The sequence below is a fragment of the Papio anubis genome, chromosome 1 (assembly GCF_008728515.1).
Source record: "Papio anubis isolate 15944 chromosome 1, Panubis1.0, whole genome shotgun sequence".
Taxonomy (NCBI): Eukaryota; Metazoa; Chordata; class Mammalia; order Primates; family Cercopithecidae; genus Papio; species Papio anubis.
Genome location: NC_044976.1, coordinates 58465991 through 58488859, shown reverse-complemented (window position 1 = coordinate 58488859; position 22869 = coordinate 58465991). Strand labels below are relative to the sequence as shown.

Below are 22869 nucleotides of genomic sequence, written 5' to 3'. Positions count from 1 at the left end.
ATGCCAAACTGGTTCCATTCTCATCATTGACAAGATTACTGCAGTCCAAATGAAGAGAATGATAAAGACAGTATGTGTTGATTTTGATGAGTCATTGGGCACATCTTTCTCACAAAGGCCTGAAACAAGGCAGTGAACTCCATACTGGACAGTGTTGAGATAGGTGATACACCACCAAGTGGTGATGGAACAATTGATATAAACACAACTTTCTGGAGGTGGAGAGGATTTGTGTGTGTGACCCTGCTCTTATTTAACAGTTTTTAATACACAATCAAAGGAAGATAGACAAATTGTTTCAGTAAACCCATACGTAGCAGAAAGCTAAGAAGCTTTGGCAAGGAAATAAGCTACAACCAACAAGATTAAGTGAACAGAAATATAGGCAAAGGCTATCTTTGGAGAAGTGTACATGGAAATGGTTATATGGAATAAATGTTCTGGTATTGCCTGTGTTTGAGCTTAGCATGAGTCAAGGGTATTCAGATAGAGAGATGTGGAGGCTCACTCCACACAGAACTCAGTGGAGTACTGCACACTTCATTCTGGATGCCACATTTTAGGAGGGACCCTGGCACACTAAACGTTGGGGCAGCAGAGGGCATTATGAAAGATCCATTGAAGAGAACAGAGGTCTCAGAAATAACACCACACATCTACAATCATCTGATCTTCAACAAACCTGACAAAAACAAGTAATGAGAAAAAGATTTCCCACTTAATAGATGGTGCTGGGAAAACTGGCTAGCCATGTGCCGGAAATGGAAATTGGACTCCTTCCTTACACCTTATACAGAAATTAATTCAAGATGGATTAAAGACTTAAACGTAAAACATAAAATCATAAAAACCCTGGAAGAAAACCTAGGCAATACCATTCAGGACATAGGCATGGGCAAAGACTTCATGACTAAAACACCAAAAATAATTACAACAAAAGCCAAAATTGACAAATGGGATCCAATTAAATTAAAGAGCTTCTGCACAGCAAAATAAACTATCATCAGCGTGAACAGGCAATCTACAGAATGGGAGAAAAATTTTGCAATCTATCCATCGGACAAAGGGCTAATATCCAGAATCTACAAAGGACTTAAACAAATTTACAAGAAAAAAACAAACCCATCAAAAAGTGGGCAAAGGACATGATCGGACACTTCTCAAAAGAAGACATTTATGTGGCCAACAAACATATGAAAGAAAGCTCATCATCTCTGGTAATTAGAGGAATGCAAATCAAAACCACAATGAGATACTATCTCACACCAGTTAGAATGACAATCATTGAAAAGTCAGGAAACAACAGATGCTGGTGAGGATGAGGAGAAATAGGAATGCTTTTATACTGTTGGGGGGAGTGTAAATTAGTTCAACCATTGTGGAAGACAGTGTGGTGATTTCTCAAGGATTTAGAACCAGAAACACCATTTGACCCAGCAATCCCATTACTGGGTATCTACCCAAAGGATTATAAATCATTCCACTATAAAGACACATGCACATGTATGTTTATTGCAGCACTGTTCACAATAGCAAAGACTTGGAACCAACTCAAATGCCCATCGATGATAGACTGGATAAAGAAAATGTGGCACATATGCACCATGAAATATTATGCAGTCATAAAAAGGATGAGTTCATGTCCTTTGCAGGGACACGGATGAAGCTGGAAACCATCATTCTCAGCAAACTAACACAGGAACAGGAAACTAAACACCACATGCTCTCACTCATAAGTGGGAGTTGAACAATGAAAATACATGGACACAGGGAGAGGGACATCACACACTGGGGCCTGTCAGTGGTGGCGGGGGGAAGGGGAGAGTTAGCATTAGTAGAAATACCTAATGTAGGTGATGGGTTGATGGGTGCAGCAAACCACCATGGCACGTGTATACCTATGTAACAAACCTGCACATTCTGCACATGTATCCCAGAACTTAAAGTATAATTTAAAAAAGAACATTTGTGATTCATGGGAGGATGTCAAAATAGCAACATTAACAAGAGTTTGGAATAAGTTGATTCCAACCCTCATGAATGGCTTTGAGGGTTCCAAGACTTCAGTGGAGGAATCACTGCAGGTGGGGTGAAAATAATAAGAGAACTAGAATTAGAAGTGAAGCCTAAAGATGTGACTGAATTTCTGCAATCTCATGATAAAACTTGAGTAGATGAGGAGTTGCTCCTTATAGATGAGCAAAGAAAGTGGTTTATTGAGATAGAATCAACTCTCCAGGTGAAGATGCTGTCAGCATTGTTGAATTGACAACAAAGGATTTAGAATATCATATAAACTTAGTTGATAAAGCAGTGGCAGTAATTGAGAGGATTGATTCCAATTTTGAAAGAAGGTTCCCTGTGGGTAAAATGCTATCAAACAGCATCATATGCTACAGAGAAATCTTTTGTAAAATGACGAATCAATGGATGCAGAAAACTTTATTGTTATCTTAAGAAATTGCACAACTACCACAACCTACAGCAACTACCATCCTCATTAGTCAGCAGGCATCATCCAGGCAAGCCCCTCCACTAGCAAAAAGATGAGGACTCGCTAAAGGCTCACAGATGATTATTAGCATATTTTAGCAATAAAGTATTTTTAACTAAGGTATGTGCATTGTTTTTTAGACAATGCTATTGCAAACATAATAGACTACAGTATAGTGTAAACATGTGCACCGGGAAACCAAAAAACTATGTGAATCACTTTATTGTGATATTTGCTTTATTGCAGCACTCTGGAACCAAACCACAAATCTCTGAGGTACGCCTATAATTTGCATTGATATTTACACCCAAGATATGCAAAGTTCTGGTATTTTCCCACGTGACTCTCCTAAAACTCATATTCTGTCATTTTTGAATCGCCCCAAACCCTTTATAATAACAAATTCTTTGTGACTTGTCTTAAACTTCTTTAAGTGTTAACATTAACAGTTTTAGAAATTAATGTATATAGAGAATTCCATCAACTTCCTTTTCACAAATATTAACTGAGCGCCTACTGAGTGCCAAGCCATGGAGACACAGAAGTGTACCTAAAGTTCTAGTGATGGGAAACACAAAATAGACAGATAAACAATGATTGTTCATGTAGGCACAGTGCAATAAGGAAAAATAAAGGAACATGAAGGTCTATCAGCTCTTAAGGGTCCTAGAAGCTGTCTCTGAGCAAGAGACATTTGAACTGAGACTGTGCGGAGATAAACAGCTAGAATTATGCAACGAGAATTATCCCAGGTTAGCTATCAGTGAGCTAAGACTAGCCCAGCCTTCGTCCGTGTGGGTATGGCTCTACCAGATTTAAACTCTCCATAAAGTTAGTATCTTCTTCCCTCCCCTGCTCAAGAAAAAGGGTCTGCAACTATTCACAGGTCTCAAGTTTGCCCATTATTGGGCATCTGGCATTCTCATTTACTGTTACAAATCGATGGCACCTAAGTTGACCGCCTGGAGCCCAAGCAATTTTTTTTTCTTTTTGTATAAGGTTGCCTCATGCTTGCCTCATTGTATTAGTCAGGGTTCTCTAGGGGGCAGAACAAATAGGATATATATCTATATCTATATCTATATATACCATATATATGTATCATATATATCCTATTAGTTATATATATAATATATGTATATCCTATTATATATAAAGGGGAGTTTATTAACTCACATGATCACAAGGTCCCACAATAGGCCATCTGCAAGCTGAAGAGCAAGGAGAGCCAGTCTGAGTCCCAGCACTGAAGAACTTAGACTTTGATGTTGGACGGCAGGAAGTATCCAGCATAGGAGAAAGATGTAGGCTGGGAGGCTGGACCAGTCTAGAGTTTTTTCTGCCTGCTTTATATTCTAGCTGCACTGGCAGCTGATTAGATGGTGTCCACCCAGATCAAGGGTGGGTCTGCCTCTCCCAGCGCACTGACTCAAATGTTAATCTCCTTTGTCCAAACACCCTCACAGACACACCCAGGATCAATAATTTGCATCCTTCAGTCCAATCAAGTTGACACTCAGTATTGGCCATCACACTCTTAAAAACTAGAATACCATCCCTCAGCAGGAGCACAGTGCTCAGGATCAGGGAACCCATATACCTGCTGCTTTCCTGCCACTGAGGTCCAGCCTGCACCAAGTGATACACACGCATTCACCTACATCCTAGTGACTCCACAGACTTACAGAGAAAGTAAATCATGCAAATATCTGAAGAAAGAGCATTCTAAGGAGAGAGAATAGTCAGAATAAAGCCTGTTGGTATGTTTAAGAAAGAGTAGGAAAGCCATTATTTGTGGAGCACAGTGGGGAATAGGGAGAGGAGCAGGAAATAAGGGCAGAGAAGCCAGTAGGGCCATAGTAGGAACTTTGGATTTTGTTCCATGTAGAATGGGAAACCACTGGAAAATTGAGAGCAATGCTGCTCACATTGTATTACTATTTTCTAAAGGCTGCTTCTGTCTGTTAAGTGGTGAGTAACTTGGGAGTGACACTAATAAAAAGAGAGAAAACATTTAAAGATTTATGTTAATCCAGGCAGGAGATGGAAGCACTGACCAATTATAGTCCATACATAAAGTATGGATAAATTTTGTGATAGAAAAATTCAAGGATCCCATTTATTATTTTTTAGAAACAACTGATCAAGAAGCCTTATCTTTGTTTATTACTTTTCTCACTAGACAATCTACACAATAGCTAAATATCTATGAACTCAATCTCTCATTAAAACTGAACAATAACATCACAGAAGATACTTATCTCCATTTTTACAAGTTCAAAATGATAAAGCAGTAGGCTAAAATCATACTTCTATTAAGCCCTTTCCACTGCATTAAACTGCTTCTTATTAATATCCTGGAATAATTTTCGTTTGTTTTCATTTGTTTGTGTGTTTATTTTAGGCACTGTGAGAAGTATAAAGAAGCATAACATACTGTTGTTCTAGTCATAAGTCTGTAAATAAGAGTACCGGGTATTATGTGAGCAAACATTCAATAAATGTTTTAGAAAACTTCTAAGTGCCCATTGATCCCAAATATTGAGACTATGAGGTAACAGTTATTTTTGCCATTTGAATTCTATATATTTTAAAAAATATAATAGAAAGTCAAAGTCAAAAACAAAATACTGTTTACAACACATGTGACAGAAAAATAAGTAATTCCTAACTGCATAAAGAGCTTTTCCAAATCGATGGGAAAAAGATGAACAGCCTCATTTCAATAATTGGCAATAGACCTAGACAGGAAATAGAAGAAATCAAAAGGAACAACAGATATGTGGGTGTATATTCGACCTGCATGATAATAAAAGAAACGTAAAGAGTAATGAGATATTATTTTTTACAAATCAAATTAGGAATGTTTTATAATGGAGATACCCAGTGCTGGCAGGTGTTTAGAGAAAATACTCATATGATACTGTGTTTTTTAAAGTATACTTATTTAAAGCCTTAGAAGTATATGTCCTTTGGCATAGATCTGTGTCTATGAATCAGTTCTATGAAAACGATTATCGATGGGTGTAATGATTTGGTTTCAAAGATTTACACAAAAATGTGTGTTGTGTCTGGGTCCCAATAGGAAACAGATCATACACTCAAACCAGGATGGCTTTAGTTTAAAAGGAATAATTACAAAAATATAAGCTGAGATTAAGAGAACTGCAAGCTATGGTGCAGGAATCATGGGCTAGCAGCCACAAGGTTGGTAGGAGCACTAGGTCTGAAGAGAGGAGAGGAGTAGAATGTTACCGAAACCATAAAAAGGAAGCATTCTGCAGCTCGGGCCATCTTGAGAAAAGTAGTGACTTTTGGCCAAGAGACACAGGTAGCCTGAGTCAACATTTCAGGGAGGGAACCTCCTCCTGCCAGGGCTACCCATTGGCCCAAACCACCCAGAATCATAAGACATAGGCACTGCTTTTCTTAGAGACAGGATCTCTGTCCATCACTCTGGAATACAATGGAGGAATCATAGCTCATTGCTGGAACTTCTGGGCTCAAGCAATTCTCCTGCCTCAGCTTCCCAAGTAGCTAGAATTACAGGTGTGCACCACAACGCCCGGTTAATTTTCTTTTTTTATTTTTTATTTTGGTAGATAGGGTCTGGCCATGTTGTCCAGGCTGGTCTGGAGCGCCTGGCTTCAAGTGATCTTCTTACCTAGGCCTCCCAAAGTATAAGATTGTAAGTGTGAGCCACTATGCCTGGCCTCATGGGCACTGTCGATAGAGTAAGTCCACAGAGATCAATTTTCTGGGTTTGAGAAGGATGGTGAGGATATAGGTGCCGAAGAAACATCTCCGGCAGAGCAGCAACATTCAAATTAATAAAAATTTGGAAACCAAATTAATGTTCAACAATATAGGACAAGTTAAATAAACTCTTGTATATCTATATAATGAAATACCATTAGACATTTCAGATGTTGGTGTAGAGATAGAAGTATTGGCCTGTAAAGATATCTGCGTTATTGGGTGGTCGGTGGGTGGGATGGAGGCGACCTTGGAGCAGCACTTGGAAGACACAATGAAGAATCCCTCCATTGTTGGAGTCCTGTGCACAGATTCACAAGGACTTAATCTGGGTTGCCGTGGGACCCTGTCAGATGAGCATGCTGGAGTGATATCTGTTCTAGCCCAGCAAGCAGCTAAGCTAACCTCTGACCCCACTGATATTCCTGTGGTGTGTCTAGAATCAGATAGTGGGAACATTATGATCCAGAAACATGATGGCATCACAGTGGCAGTGCACAAAATGGCCTCTTGACACCTCATATCTGTTCTTCAGCAGCCTGTTACAGGAGCTCGATCCTACCTATGTTAATTACCTTTAGAACTACTAAAGTTCCAGTAGTTAGGCCATTCATTTAATGTGCATTGGGCACTTTTCTATTTATTTAAGAGTCAATTGCTTTCTAATGCTCTATGGACCGACTATCAAGATATTAGTAAGAAAAGATCATGTTTTGAAGCAGCAGGTCCAGGTCACTTTGTATATAGAATTTTGCTATATTCAATAAATCTGTTTGGAGGGAAAAAAAAAGATATCTGCGTTATTTTGTCAATTGAAAAAAATGTTTAAGAGATTAGAAAGGTTGATTACAATCAATCTTTGTTTTAAAAACAAAATAAAACTTCTCGTGTGTGTATATGGAAGCTTTTTGTATAGAGATAAAATATTTGGCCACCTTTAGTTTTGCCAGCTAAGATTTTGATATAACAAATTTATATTGATAGAGTATTTTTAAAAATCCATCATCTTTTTATATATTCCTGATTTAGTTCAACCTGATTAAACAAAATAACATAGCAATAATGATTGCTCCTCATTCCCATAGACCATGTGGATGAATCCAGACGTGATGCAGAGAGAACTGTTTATGCTACATCCTCTCAGAGTATGGATAGAAGACCTGGCTCAGAAACTGTGCCCTACAGCACAGAGATCATTGGTGAAGAGGCCAGGCAGTTGCACAGTCATTTTGCTTAGACTTGCAAAAGCAATACAGGAGAGAATGCAAGTGCAAAAGACATTAAATTTCAAGTCATTAAAGATTGGTTCCAAGATTTACATTTTAGCCAATAAACATTGGCTCCAGACTGGCAAAGCTGCACTCTCTGTAAAGCTCTTGGGTGTAATCCACCTGAGGACATCATGATGCAACAATGTTTGGGTTGTTTGTTGTTTGTTTTTTTCTGTAAAATTAAGGAATGTGATTGAGAAGAATCCTGCTTTATCAGAACAGATTTTTAATACTACTTAATATTTGTTTTTTAAAGGCAGAGTGATTTCTCAAATTTGTATTTACTGTGATTGATAAATAACAAGGTGGTCAGATAGATTGCATTAATTATATCTGTTTTATCTATTTAAATAGATTTTCTTCAGTTCCTATCTACTACAAAACCTTGACTTTTGAACTTCAGTTTTGTCTGTCAATAAAGGAAGTTTTGGGAGTCCAGAGAAAGAAGCATCCCTTTGTACCTGAGTGAGAAGAGTGTGTGTGTAAAGGAGCTAGCACTTTAATTTATGATTAACATAGAATTACTATTTGTCAAGGTCTGGGGAAGGCACACTAGGCTTGGTGCTCAATATTTTATACATTTTATCTTGATAAGGATTATTTTTTCTCATCTTGTAGCTGAGAACCTGAAAATCAGATATTCCCAAAGTCACACAACATGAAAGAATTTATGTGTGGTGACTGACACATAAGCATTCAGATAGAACATATTAGCTAAAATAATTACATTGATAAAGAAATGATTCAAGTACGAGTTCAGGAGTTGAATGAAAGTATTTTTATGATCTTTTCGAAGACTAAATTTCTATGATAATAGTACATGGTATGGCTCCATGACATAAAAAAAGGAAATAAACAAAAAACCTTCATACTTCGACACAATAACATTAGCTACATTAGCACAGGCTTCGCATTTCAGCTTCCCTGTGGAGCTTGGTGAGCTTTTTCAGCTGTACTCCCCTCCCATTTCCGATTTTATTTTTTATTGTCTTTTTAAAAAGAGAAAAGTCTGGTTGTCTTGATTATCTCTTATTACTTACAAATAAGAACACACTTTCATTTGCTGAAATTAGATCCCCATTCACTGTGTTGGCACACTCTAGGCTGTCTTCTCCAGAGGGTTTAGGGCCTGTTAGATGGCGCACAGTTGGAAATTGGTGGCACTGAGTCGCTGCCAAGGCTGGCAGACCTTTAAGATGGCATCTGGTGACCTTTTGCTGAGCCCCCTGGGTCCTTCATTTGAGATTTTATGTTCTCGGCAGGGGTGTAATCCAAATCAAATGTGAGATCTGGTGAGCTGGAGTTACATGGGAGGTGGGGCCAGCGGGGGATCCCTACCTTGCTTTGGGCAGAGGATGCTACTAGACGCCTTTGCAATGTTTCTTTCTAACCCTGAGACTCTGTGCTCTAATGGAGGGTGACTCTAATGGGCTGGTTTGCAAAAAGGAGCCCGGTGAGAGAGGGAACGATTGGACAGTTTTCTCCTCATTTATTTATCATCCAGCAACACAGTAATCCTCTCTAATTGCTCTCATTCCTGGATGACACTAAACTCTTCACGGCACCCCCAGAGCAGCAGCTGAGGTCAGAAGTACATATGCGGAAGCTAGCTGTGTCTTGCTTCCAAGATAGTATTGATGGTGTTTTTTGTTTTTTGGTTTTTTTCCTTCTTTTGAAATGGCAAATGTCTATTTTCAGTAATATAGGTAGATAGTACACAAGCCTAGGAGAAAGAACTGTGAGTTTGTGAACAACATAACAACCAATGCGTGTTGACAAATTGTTTGTGTTAACCACAGACACATGCCGTTTCTCAGCTAGAGAGTCATTTTCTTGATAATTTTCAAAGTGCTATGTTTTTAAAAAAAAAAAAAAAATACAGCTTTTACTTGAAACAGATTTAACAGGTTATTTTTGGTTTTACATCTACAGGAACTGTTTTAAAAGACAGGCAGATACATTTTACATTTCTCAAGCAATTCTGTCCTGACACTGCCCACAAAAGGATCTCGAAGATGATTAAAGCAAAGATAATCCATTGTTCCTGTCTTTATCCAAAAGAGTTAACTCCCTGCCCAATGACCATTTTTGCCTTCAAATCCTGTGTTTCCTACTTTGGTTAGCTGCTCCTGTACTTTCAGCTCCTCACATAATCACAAACTTCCATGGACCTTCCTCTGACTCTACTGACAATAGGATCTGAGTCTGTGCAATGAAGTAGACAGGTTTAAATCCTGGCTCCACTACTGAAAAGCCATGTAAATAGAATTAGGCCAATCATATCAACTTTCCTGGCCTTAATTTCTTCATCCTAAAATAAGAATAATAGGAACACCTGACTATAGGGTTGATTTAAGAAATATATAATCTAATGTATATAAATAAGTATAGTGTAGCTGTCACATTAAATGTTCAGCAATAATATTATTTTTGTAACCATTGCAAACTATAGTTCTTTGTTTCTTATGAACTTCAAATAGTACTGAATCTTCATAATGTTCATTTGACATTCATTTATATGCTAAGTGGATATGTTTCATATTACTTATGTAAATTTTATACCAATTTGATACTTTATAGAAATACAGCATACCTATATTTACATAAAAGTATACATCATCAGTCTACCACTCACTGAATTTTCACAAACATGATATACTCATGCAACAAACACCTAGATCAAGAAACAAAATAGTACCAGAATCACAGAAACCCCATTATGCTTTCTTCTGGGCTATACATCTCCCCTCAAAGGTAATCACTATTCTGATTTCTAGAATCTAGTTTTACCAGTTGTTAGCTTTATTGTTTGTGTTATTTTTGGACAACCAAATGAAATTTAAACTTCTTGAAGGCAGGGAACATATATGTCTTCTCTCATTACAAAAAACATTTGTCAAATATACACTCTCCTTCTCATACTCCTGTCTTGCACTATTATCATTTGAATGTGTTTGTCTGGCAAAGCCCCAGTTCTGTGTAAGCCTCACTGTCTGCCTTCTCTGCATGTCCGCGAGGACTACTGGGTGAAATGCCACTCATCCTCTCAAATTGATTTCACAAAAATCAATGGTCTTTAACCTTAACTGGCCACTCAGTTGGCCCAGCCAACCTGTCTTATTTTTCTGATTATCCCTCTTCTACTCTTCATAGCAGCTGCCCCAAACCATCTGCCCTTAATTCAGACTTTCCACCCCATCACTTCCCCCATGAGACCCAAGGTAACCATACCTTGTTATCAGAGAGAAAATTCAAGCTGTCAGCAATTTGATCAACCTGTTGTCATCAAATGTACTAATTTGCCTATATCCTTACCTATTTTTCTATAATCTTACCCTGAGGCTTCCCTTCTGCCTCTGTTCTCTCAATGACTTCCATTTCCCTTTGTCAAGGTTCATCTTACATCATCAATGATGCCCTCTCCTTTCTGCAGTTCAACTGGCAATTCACCATTGGTGTTTCAATAGGTTAAACTCCCTAACATCTTTGAACATGATAATAACAGTCTTATCTGAAACCCTGTATTCTACATCAATCATCACCCCATCTTTCTCCCTTCTTGCAGCCAAACTTCTTCAGAGAGGTCTTTATACTTCCTGTCTACATTGCTTGTCCCCCCTCTTTCTTCAATCCATTTCAGTCTAGCATCCACCTACATTACCTCATTGAAACTCCCCATACCAAGATTCCTGACTACACCCTTATGGCTAACCCAATGGACCCTTTTCAGAAATTTCCTTTCTCAGCAGCATTTAATACTGTTGTCCTGTCTCCAGAAACATCCTCTTGCTTTTCTACCAAGTCTTCCTTCTAGTCTCCTGATTTCTCTTCTACTTTACTGGGAATTTTTTAAAGCTCTTTTTAAGGCTCATCTTTCCTCTTTAAATGTAGGTATCCATCAGAGTTCTTTCCTAGGCCTTCTTTTCTTCTTGTGCTACCACCACTAAGAGGATGACTATAAAAATACACACATACATTCAAATTATTGCCCATGGTTTGGTCTTATTCAAATCAACAAGTATTGTTCAACAAGTATTATTTAAATCAATGAATATTGTATTTACATAACATGATATGCTTGTAAATGGATCTTTTCCACTGTATCTATAAATAACAGCTAGAATTTATAGAATGCCATGTAGATACAAGGCATAGCTACTTTGAAACTTATTTTTTCTGATTATAAAATAGTATTTTCTTATGTAGAAAATTTAGAACAATAATACTATAAAGTATAATATGACATGATATAGTGTAATAGAGTGTAACGTAATACCCTGAGTTCTACCACCCAGAGATACTGTTAACTTTCGGCACATTGTTTTCTAGATTGAATAGGCACACACATTATTTACATGCATTTTATACAGTTGAGACAATCATATATTCACTTACTTTTATAAGTGGACATTTACTTGTATCATTAAATTATTCATAATTATTTTAATGACTTCATATACTCTATCATGAGCAAAGAATGAAATAGTAAATGCATCCACCTATTACTCAATATTTAGAGTTTTCTTTTTTTTTTTTTTGCATTTTTCTCCTTAATACACACGCTTTAAAATTGTTCTACAATGTCTTAATACACATGCTTTAAAATTGTTCAGTTTCTTGACTCTTAATATATTTTTTCAGGTCACCCACTGTAAGAATTATATCTGTCTTCTATGTTTAAAATGGCACCTTGTTACTGTTTTAATTTGGAAGACTTTTAGTTATTTTTTTATTTTTTATTTTTTTAGAGACGTGTCACCCAGGCTGGAGTGCAGTGGCGTGATCTCGGCTCACTGCAACCTCTGCCTCCTGGGTTCAACTGATTCTTCTGCCTCAGCCTGCCAAGTAGCTGGGACTACAGGTGCGCACCACCACGCCCAGCTAATTTTTGTATTTTTAGTAGAGACAGGGTTTCACCATATTGGCCAGGTTGGTCTCGAACTCCTGACCTCATGATCCACCTCCCTTGGCCTCCCAAAATGCTGGGATTACAGGCGTGAGGACTTTTTAGTTATTAAACAAGGTTGAACTTTTAATTTTGGTTGTTATTTGAATCTCCTTGAATCATCCTACAGATTTTTTTTCTTTCTTTTCTCTGTTTAATATTAAACTTAAATGAAAGGCTCCCAGGAGAAAAGGAAGTCTCAAGGGGAGAGGCATAGAGCAGAACTGGAGCTGACAAACTGTTTTGACTTTCTTTTCTAAGGCTGAAAATACCTGTTACATTTACAAGTAAGAAATGTGATAACCTTTAGGGTTCATTTTTCATACTGGTCATTGCTTACAGTAAGGGTTTGGGAGCAGATGGATAGATTATGAGTATGAGGAAGAGGGTAAGGAAACAGATAAATCCTGCAAAGGTAATATTAATAACATGTTCTCTCTATGGTCAGTTATGCATAGACAAATAACCAATGTTTATGCTTCCACATTCCACTGTGCTGAGTTACCACCGTTTACAACACCAAACACACCTTCTGTTCTTATGCCAGCCTTGCGTATGAGGAGTCTGCCTGTGAGTAACAAAGTATAAAATTCTTTCTTCACAGCAAGGAGAATGAGAATTTGAAAACAGAAACCCAAACAACGCGCCAGAAACCAATGACTGATAATGCAAGGCAGATGAGCAGAGACCCCCCAGCTCCCATTAACTTCACTGATCAGCAAACCAATTATAATCCAGATGATGTGAAAGAGAACAAGCACCCAGCGAACAACCAGAAATCAGAAAACAACCAGAAACTACTAACAGGGGCACACAGTAGCAGATTCCTGGATGGCAAAGTGAGTAACAAAAAATACCCAAGTTTATCTTGATAATTTATTAAGAAAATACAGATAAAAACATAGGTTCACACAAAAACACACCGTGCAAATGTTCATTAATATATTTTGCACGAGATAGAAATAGGAATCAATTTTTTTCAATCTGAAAATGAATTTCAAGGTCATTTTGTATATTGTATCTTTGCTGACCACCAACAGAGTTGGTCATGATCACCAATGAAGTTGGTCATGACAACCAATGGAGTTGGTTAACCTATTCGGCCTGTGGTTAGCTCAGCGATACTCAGTATTGTTACTATACATGCAAAGTTGGGGCATGTTGGAGGGTAAGAGTCTGTCTGCTTTTACATTACAAAAAGAGATAATTTATTTTAAAATTCCAATGCAACCATGTCTAATTACAAAAAAAATTATAGGCCCCAAACTCTGTTGATAGAAATATATATCACTGCACTCTGTTAACAATCAACCAAACAATTCATAACAAACTAACTTGATGGTGATGAATCTATATGATTAGTAATTTGTAATTAAAAAGCAAGTAAAGCAGCAATTGAAAACTGGATCTAAATCAAGACAAAACTAATGATTCATTGATAACAAAGTACCATTTCCAAAATTGCTGAAATTGCAATTAAACAGATACATAGAGTAGGAGTTTTGCAATGCTGCCAAGCATTAAGTGACAGCCAGATATTTTAGTAAAATACTGAATTAGAGTTTGCAGTACACTCTAACATAACTATTTTTAGTTTGTAATTTTAATAGCCCTTTCTAAATCACTGAGCTACCAGCTAGTCTTTAGTCATATGAGAAAATGAATGCCTATGGATTTGGGATCTTCTGCTCATAAGAACCATGCAAAGGATCAAATTTTGGAGTGGTTAACAGCCTATCTATGGACCTCAGGCTATACTCTGCAAGGTCTAGTTGAACACTGAAGACCAGAAATGAAAGTGACCTTCCAAAAACATGAGTGACACAGATTGAGCCATCACTCAAGCCTCTTAGTCTCCAGTTTGGCTGAGTCCTTGAATTTAGGCCTTGGTTACAGCAAAAGATAGTGAATCTGCAGAGGTGATATAATCCATTTGAATTATCAAAGACCTCTGAATTTTTTAACCTAATTTAGAATCTGGCATTAATATATTTGTTGTTTTTGCTCCCAAAGAATGGCCTTGGTAATAATACTATGGTTATAAAAGACTTTATTATTGACTGATGCTTCCTGGTGAATTTTATTATTTACTCTTTGAAATTAACCCTGTGAGGTAGATGCCATTGTTATTTCTATCACCATGGCATAGATGATAAAACCAACACTCAGAAAGGATAAAGTGACTCATAAGTGTGCAGATAAGATATTTATCTAGGTTTTCTTTTTTTCTTTACTTAAATTTTTATTGATCTTTCTAATTATAAATCATAGCATAATCATGTAGCAATTTTTGAAAAACAGAAGGAGAATATAAATAAGAAGAAAAATATCAACTAAAGTAAACTAGTGGTTTTCTTTTCCTTTCTTCCTCTTTTTTCCTTCATGCATAGAGATATAGAACGGGAGTCATTATATATACTCTTTATTATCCTGCTTGATTCACTTCATATCAAAAATTCTCCCCTTGGCATGAAAAAAATCATTCTATGCATCATCTTTAATGGTTCTGTGAGAGTTGTACTCAGAACTAACACTAGATGGATAGCATTTACTATGTGCCAGGCAGTATTCTGAGCTCTTTACAGATATTAACTAATTTATTATTCCCAAGCACCCAGTGAGGTAGGAACTCTTATTATCTTTAGTTCATGGTTAAGGGAGCTGAGACACAGAGAGGTCAAGTGCCTTGCTAAAGTCATAGAACTGAGAAGTGGCAGACCCACAATTCAAGCCCAGGTTCTAGGTCCTTAGTCACCAAACTGTATACATTCCTTTATAGAAACACAACACAGTTCACTTAACAAACGCCTTATGGGCACTTAAGCCATTTTAGTTTTTCTCTCATATATAGACATCTGTTTCTTGACACTCCTCCTAATACATCAAGCTGCTCATTCCTGCCATGGACTCTGCATTTGCCATTACCATAGGTAGTATGTTCATTAGGTAAGCTGTTCTTAACCTCCATGATCTGGATTGTTTGCTAGCTCTGTAGTACAGGGAGAAAATTTGCCCCTCCCATCCCAGAACTCAACAGGGTTTCTGGTGGGAGGCTCAGCGGGGGCTAACACCCAGCCACCAAACAAGGAAGGCCTTGTGGGAGGTGTGGGGACCGACTAATTGGTTCTGTCTGCCGGGCGGGCGTGTGGTGCTGGCCTGCCAGATGGCAGCCACAGTTGCCTGGTACAGAGACCCTCATTACCAGCTTGACTAAGTGGTAAATGGAATCCTGCCGCAGTTACAAAAGCACACCAATCAGAACTCCTTCTAGATCCTTATCACTCACACATAGATGAAAATAAGCTTTCCTGCCTGGGACGTAACAGGCAATCTGGACCAGCTGAATTTGCTCCAAAAGAGAAGTTGCTGATAAAGACTGAGCTAACATGCGTGAGGACGAGCAAGTGTGAAACTCTTTTCCAAATCACAGAGTAAGTTCGAAGAGTCTCATTGGTAGGAAGTAAGTAAAACTGAAGATGTTAAGAGAATCCCTCATTTTGTATATATAAGAACAGTGAGATATCTTAGAAATAAACAAGTGCAAACCTTCCTTTCACAAAGGAAGAATGAGAGGACCAGAGAGCTTAAATGCTCCAAGGTCTCACAAGAAAAGAGCTTGGCTCTTCTGACCCCTAGTCCTAGGATCTTTTTGCTTCTAAATTCTGCTTTATACGGGTACATTTTTGAAAAAAATACATATTGTTTATGTCATTTCTCAGAATTATCGGCTCTGCCTTCTCTCAGAAGAATAAAAAAGAATGTGTGACTGGCAACAAACTCAGTAGCACAGTTTCAAAAATAAAATTGCAGTGTGCTTTTTGCATCTGGCAGCATGAAAATGAAAGTGTTAGTGCTTTAATTTTAATAATTATCACAGTTGATTGGAAAGGTTTCTTTTCAAAGCTCTTTTGTGTGTTTTCCCTTGTTCATTCTCCACAATAGCCCTGCAAGGTAGGTAAATGCACATGATGTTATCTTTATTTTATAGATGAATAGACAGATGTCAAGGACATTTCTGCTTGGCTGTGCATTTGCAGCTCAGATTCAGCAAGTTCAAAGCAGAGCCTTTGATCTTGTACTTCTGGTGGTCTGTGTCTCACAGAATGGTCTCACTCCTCTCTCAATTGCACCAGCAAGAAACCAGAACATACTTTCCTCGTCTCTCTCCCTAACCCTGATATCCAACCAATCACAGAGTCTTTTAAATTCTACCTCCTTCGTGTCTCTCAAAACCTTCTCTTTCTTTTATTTCCTTTGTCATCACCATAATCAGACCACCATTTTGTCTCACCAGGGAGATTTTAATTATCTTCGAATTGACTTTTCTGTTTTAAAGGTCTCTCATTGTATTGGTCAGCTATTGTGATAAATACTGCTGCATAACAAATCACACCACAACTGAGTGGTTTATAACAATAATCATTTATGCTCACATCTACAGATATGAGCTTAGGCAGCTTTTATTTATCTCAGTTGGGTTGGGCTGGGCTTGGCTCTAAACTGGATTTGATTCAGGTCTGCTCTATGCTTTCTTGTTCTGAATCCAGTGAGCTCCTCAGAGCATGTCCTTCTCATAGTGATGGAAACATTTTAAGACAACAAACTCAATTACACAAGTACATTTTAAGTCTTTGCTTTTTGCTTGTGTCATATCCACTAACATCCCATTAGCCAAAGCAAACCACATGGCCAAGCACAACATGAATGGGGCAGGGATATATATGTTATCTCTTTTAGGAGGAACCACTTGATCAGATATACCCTCTGTTTAAAACACTTAAATTCCCTTGTTAAATCCCAATTTCCCTGGTATAAAATTTAAACTCCTTGACTCAGCATTCTAGCTCAACTCTGTCTATTATCTATTTCACTTTCATCCCCACATCCCATTAACTGAAATTCTATTCCATAAATAGAGTTCTGTTCCCTTTCACCTCAAATCCTTTGCCCAAGCTATTCTTTATGGGCAAAATTCTCTTCCCTCCATCTTTATTTCATTAACTTCTAATCATATAAGTGTCTCAACTTAGATAGCAGCTCTATCAAGAAGCATTATGGTCTGATTTCCAAGACTGAGGTAAATGCCTTTCCTAATGTATTTCCAAGTGAATCTGTGCATACTTTTACAGTAGATGTTGCCATACTATTAAAATAAACTGTTTCCTTATCTGTCTCCTTCCACAAGTCTATAAGACCACTGAGAGTAAGAATTGTTGCTTGTTCATTTTTGTTTGCAAATGTCTTTCTCTGTATATTGGCTCAAAGCCAACATCTAATTTAATGGGAAAACACTAGAGACTTTCTCATTTCAGTTTGAAAGAAGTTAATAGTGCTCACTGTCTCCACTGGCTTTTAATATTATGCTGGAGGTATTTGCCAATGCAATTAAATAAGAGAAAGAAAGTATAGGCATATTATTTAGAAAGGAAGAGGTAAAACTATTTTCGGGGTATAAGATTGTACCTCTAAAATCTCGACACTTAATGAAAAAACTACTAAAACAATCAAGATAATTTGGCAAACTAGAGTTATAACATCAATAACACAAATCAATGATCTTCATATGTGTGAACAAAAATGAGTTAGAAGATAAAATGGAAGAAAAGGCACCATTTACAATAGTAAATAAATGTAGAAGTAAATTAACTAAATAAATTAATTAAATGTCACAGCATAAACTTAACAAGAAATGTCCAAACCTGTATGAGAACAAAATATAAAGCACTCCTGAAAGACATAAGAGTAATTTTAACAAATGGAAAGGTATGCTGTTTTCTTGTACATAAAATGTTAACATCATCAAAAGTCAATCCTCCCTAGGGTAATTTATAAATTTGTTGGGATTTCAACAAAACAAAATACTATTAGGTTTTTATTTTGTTTTGTTTTACAACTAGCCAAATTGATCAGCAAGTTAATTTGGAATAACAAATAAGCATGAATAGTCAGGAAAACCCTGAAAAGGAGAGCAGCACTATGAGGAGTGGGTAAGATATCATTACCAGATGTTAAAACAAAAAGTCTCTATATTTAAAATCATGTGGTTTTGGCACATGAATACATGAAAGACCAATGAAATTGAAAAGAAAAATTCAGAAATAAACCCACTGGCATATTGTTATTTTGTATATGATAAAGGTGACATTGAAAATTAATAAGAAACAGATGGACATTTTAATCAGTGACACATTATTGGACAGCTTTAGAGAAGTTTTGAGTTGGGTCTATTCATCATATACTGTACATATATAGGATGTATATCAGGATATATTCCAAATACATCAAAGGTTTAAGTGTAAAGAAATAAAAATATACAAATAGTACAAGTAAACTTGTACTATTGATAGAGTGATTTCCTCTATCATATGGGATAAGGGGAAACTTTCTTAAGTAGGACTCAAGTTGCAGATACAATGAGAAATACAGTGATCCTTTTCACTGAAGGAGTGATTATTTTCACCATATGGCCAGACCCCCTGTAAGCAAAGCACATAAACACCTGACAAAGTAGGAGGAAAATCTACAACTTGCATTATTAACAAATATATCTCTCATCTATAGAATATTCTACTTAAAATAGAGAAGAAAAAGGGCAGTAAACTATTAGAAAAATGGGCAAAATATATGAACAGGCATTTCACAGTAAACCAAATGTAAGTGTTCCTTAAATATATGAAAAGATGTGGACTTGCTTTTAATAAGTAGAATGCAAATTAATTCTACCTGAGGTATAATTTCTCATTAGCAAAATCCAGGAAATTGATAACATAATTTGGCAAAATCCATAATATTGATAATATACTTTGTTGGAAGGCTATGGGGAAACAGATACACTGCTACAATGATAGAAAAAACTTTAAATGGAAAAACTGTTTTGGAAGAAAAATTGATAATAATTAGCAGAACTACATCTACATTTTTTATAAGAAAATCTCACTTTGAGAAATCTATCCCAAAGATGTACTTGAAAAATATAATATTAAAAGATTTATACAGAAGATATACATTGCAACATTACCTGTTATACCAAAAAATTATAAACAACCTAAATTTCCATAGATAATGGACTGTTTGAATAAACTAAGGTACATCCATACATGGAGTACTATGAAATTGTAAAAAGAAATATAGAATTTGTATATATATGAATATTATTATATATTACTATGTGGAGTAATGTAACAAGATACATTATTAATTGAATAAAAGTGAGGTAGAAAAAATATATAGATTATTCTACCAGGTATCTATCTATCTATATATCTATCATGTACATATCCTTTATGTTTTTTAAAATGAAGGAATTAATTAAGAACATTTTTAAAAAGTGGTTATCTCTTGGGGATAGGTAGAACATGATGAAGGGATAAAAAAATAGAAAGCATACTTCTCTGAATGTCTTGTTTTGCTTTGCAACCACATAAATTTTTTACACTACAGAATTATAAAGTAAAATTATATGTTAAGAAAATCAATTTGTAAAAATCAAAAACAAAATAAAATAAATCTGGTTTTGTTATCTTTTGGTGCATAACAAATTGCCCTAAAACTTAGTCACTAGAATCAATAAACACATATTACCTGCTACTGTTTCTCAGGGAAAGAAATCTAGGAGTGGCTTAGATGGGAGATTTTGGTTCAAAGTCTTGTAAAATTTCACCCCAGATTTCACCCAGGGATGCAGTCATCTGAAAGCTTCATCAGAACTAGAGGATCTACTTCTAAGCTCACTCATGTGGCTATTGATAGAGGCCTCCTGGTTGTGTCCACAGGTCTCATCTTTTCTCATGTGGGCTTCTCTCTAGGGGTGTGCATGATATGGCTGGCTTCCCACAAAATGAGTGATGGAGAGAGATTGATTCTACACAATCCAATTGGAAGCTGCAATATCTTCTATAACCTAATCTCAGAAGTAATGTACCATCACCTCCACAGTATTCTACTGGTCACATAGACCAATCTTAATTAAATGTTGAGGGGATGAAGGAGACTACATAAGGCCATGAAACCAGGAGGCAGGCCATGAAACCAGGAAGCAAGGCCATGAAACCATGAAACAATTGTAAATGATTTTAAAACACAATGACTTCATTGCATATACCTAGTGGAATATTTACTGTAAGGAAAATATTTCTTGAAAAAATATATTTAAATGTTTTTAATGACCATTATGTTGATACTGTTATTCTCTGTGTCTATATTTTATGTGATAAAGCAAGTGAGTCATTATCTTGGTGGGGTTTTTTTTTTTTTTTGGACTTGTGATTTGGGGTATAGAAGAAATAAAATATAGATACAGTATTAATAAAATTACGTAAAACTCCTGTGATACTACATTTGAAATGAAAAATTAGTATGAACTCTTTTTAAAAATGTATTTCCCAGTTCTGTCCATTGGAAAAATTTAGAAACAATGACTTGTCCCAAAGCAATGAGTAGCCTTGCATCTGCATTATGTTCAGTAAAATTCCAAGAGCTGATTCCAGTTTTGAGCCTGAAATATCCACTTACACCAAAAGCAATGACGATACCAAAGACTTCCTAAGACTGGTCAAAAAAGACTCAGGATCTAACTTAAAGAGGATCCCACAGTTTGAAAGCCACATAATTTAGGCATCAATAAAAATAATAATTGCAATAAACACATTAAATATGTTTAAATGTATACATTCATAATTATTATTTTAAAAAATAAAAACTCATTGGTCATCTCTGAAGAATGCTGGGGAACAAACTCTTTATTTGAAAAAACAGTAAATAAAAGAACCAAGCATTTATTCAGTTGGCTATTTTCTATGCAAACTGTATCTGAAGTAATAGTTGATGAAGGAACATTTTCCTTTAAAGAACTATTTCTGTTAATAAATGAAGAAATAATGGTGGGATAAGAATATCACCATTTTGCAAAGCCCTAATGAAAACAAAAAGAATTAAGCAATGCATATGAATGCCTGTAATTATGAACTAAAAAAAGACAATTAGATAGCATATGCTTCCATGGGAAAATATACCACCTATAAAAATGTCTTGCCAAATACAATTGAACTGGAACATAAATAAGACTTTAGATTTAACTACTAATTTACAGGAAATAAATAATACTTTTTAAAAACAGCGTAGGGATGCCAGAAAATGCAGACTGTGTAAAACTCTACAGTGCAGACAACACAGCTTCTTCAACAATTGCAAGAAAAAACAATGATGAAAGGGGCAGAGTGGGAAGACTGGACATTTAAAAAGATATGGCTGGATGCAGTGGCTCATGCCTGTAGTCCCAACACTTTGGGAGGTCAAGGTAAGAGAACTGCTTCAGGTCAGGAATTCAAGGTCACTCTGGGCAACCTACCAAGACCCCATCTCTACAAAAAACTACAAACGTTAGCGGGGTGTGGTGGTGTGCACCTCTAGTCCTAGCTACTTGGGAGGATGAGATAGGGGATTGGCTGAGTCTAGGAGTTCAGGCCAGGCTGCGGTGAATAATGGCTGAGATACTGCACTCTAGCCTGGGTGACAGAAAAAAAGAATGAAAGAAGGAAGGAAGGAAGGAAAGAAGGAAGGAAGGAAGGAAGGAAGGAAGGAAGGAAGGAAGGAAGGAATTTTAAAAGCTGTAAGAAATATTAACCTATTGCAATATATGGTTTATATTTTGAATATATAAACTATGAAAATAAGATTTACCAGACAACTGGGGGATTCTAAAGGCTGATAAGACATTTGGAGGTATTGAGGAATTACTGTTAATAATAAGGAATTTTTAAAGTGTCATAATGTTATTGTGTATTTAAAAAGAGTCCTCATTCTTGGGGCAGTGGTTCTCAAACTTCAGTGTGCTAAATCAGAATTACTGGAGGACTTATTCAAACACAGATTTCTGGGCCCCATCCCACAAATTTTTATTTAGCGGGTCTGGGGTGGGTCTCAAGAATTCTCATTTCTCACAAAATCCCAGGTGAAGCTGAAGCTTCTGGCCCAAAAACTACACTTTAAGAACCACTGCTTTATAGACACATGCTGAAATAATGTGGACGAAATAACACACTGTCTAGGCTCACTCATCTCTGGTGGGGGGTAATGTGGGGATAAATAAAATAAGACTGTCAACTGATCATTGAAGCCTGATGATGAGCACAGGGAGTTTCATCATCCTGTTATCTCTACGTGCGCCTGTGTTTGAAGTTTCCAAAATTAAAAGTTAAAATGTAAACAAAATATACATTGTTACAAATATGAGTAAAATAGTCAAATGAATAATATCAATATGTATTGTATTAATTTGTTTAAAGCACATTTAAAATCACATATTACATATAATATTAATTTGGAAATACATGTTTTTCTAAGTCTACATTTCTTTAAAAAAATGTATCCAACATTCTACTCGATGTTTCTCATGGCTGTCCTCA

The 22869-nt window shown here is 36.5% G+C and overlaps 2 protein-coding genes across 3 annotated transcripts in view; both read left to right on the top strand.

Moving 5' to 3' along the window:
• The window catches only part of C1H1orf87 (chromosome 1 C1orf87 homolog), an 82915-nt gene that overhangs the window by 5497 nt on the left and 54549 nt on the right, over positions 1 to 22869 (top strand). For both annotated transcript variants that reach the window (XM_031669364.1, XM_021942200.2), the window contains exon 3: positions 13071 to 13305. In XM_031669364.1, the coding sequence (XP_031525224.1) occupies positions 13071 to 13305 (235 nt within the window). The remainder of the gene's footprint in view (positions 1 to 13070; positions 13306 to 22869) is intronic.
• Positions 6452 to 7030, top strand: LOC101015869 (ragulator complex protein LAMTOR5). Its single transcript, XM_003891969.5, has one exon. The coding sequence runs from the start codon at positions 6489 to 6491 to the stop codon at positions 6762 to 6764; it is 276 nt and encodes a 91-aa protein (XP_003892018.1). The 5' UTR covers positions 6452 to 6488; the 3' UTR covers positions 6765 to 7030.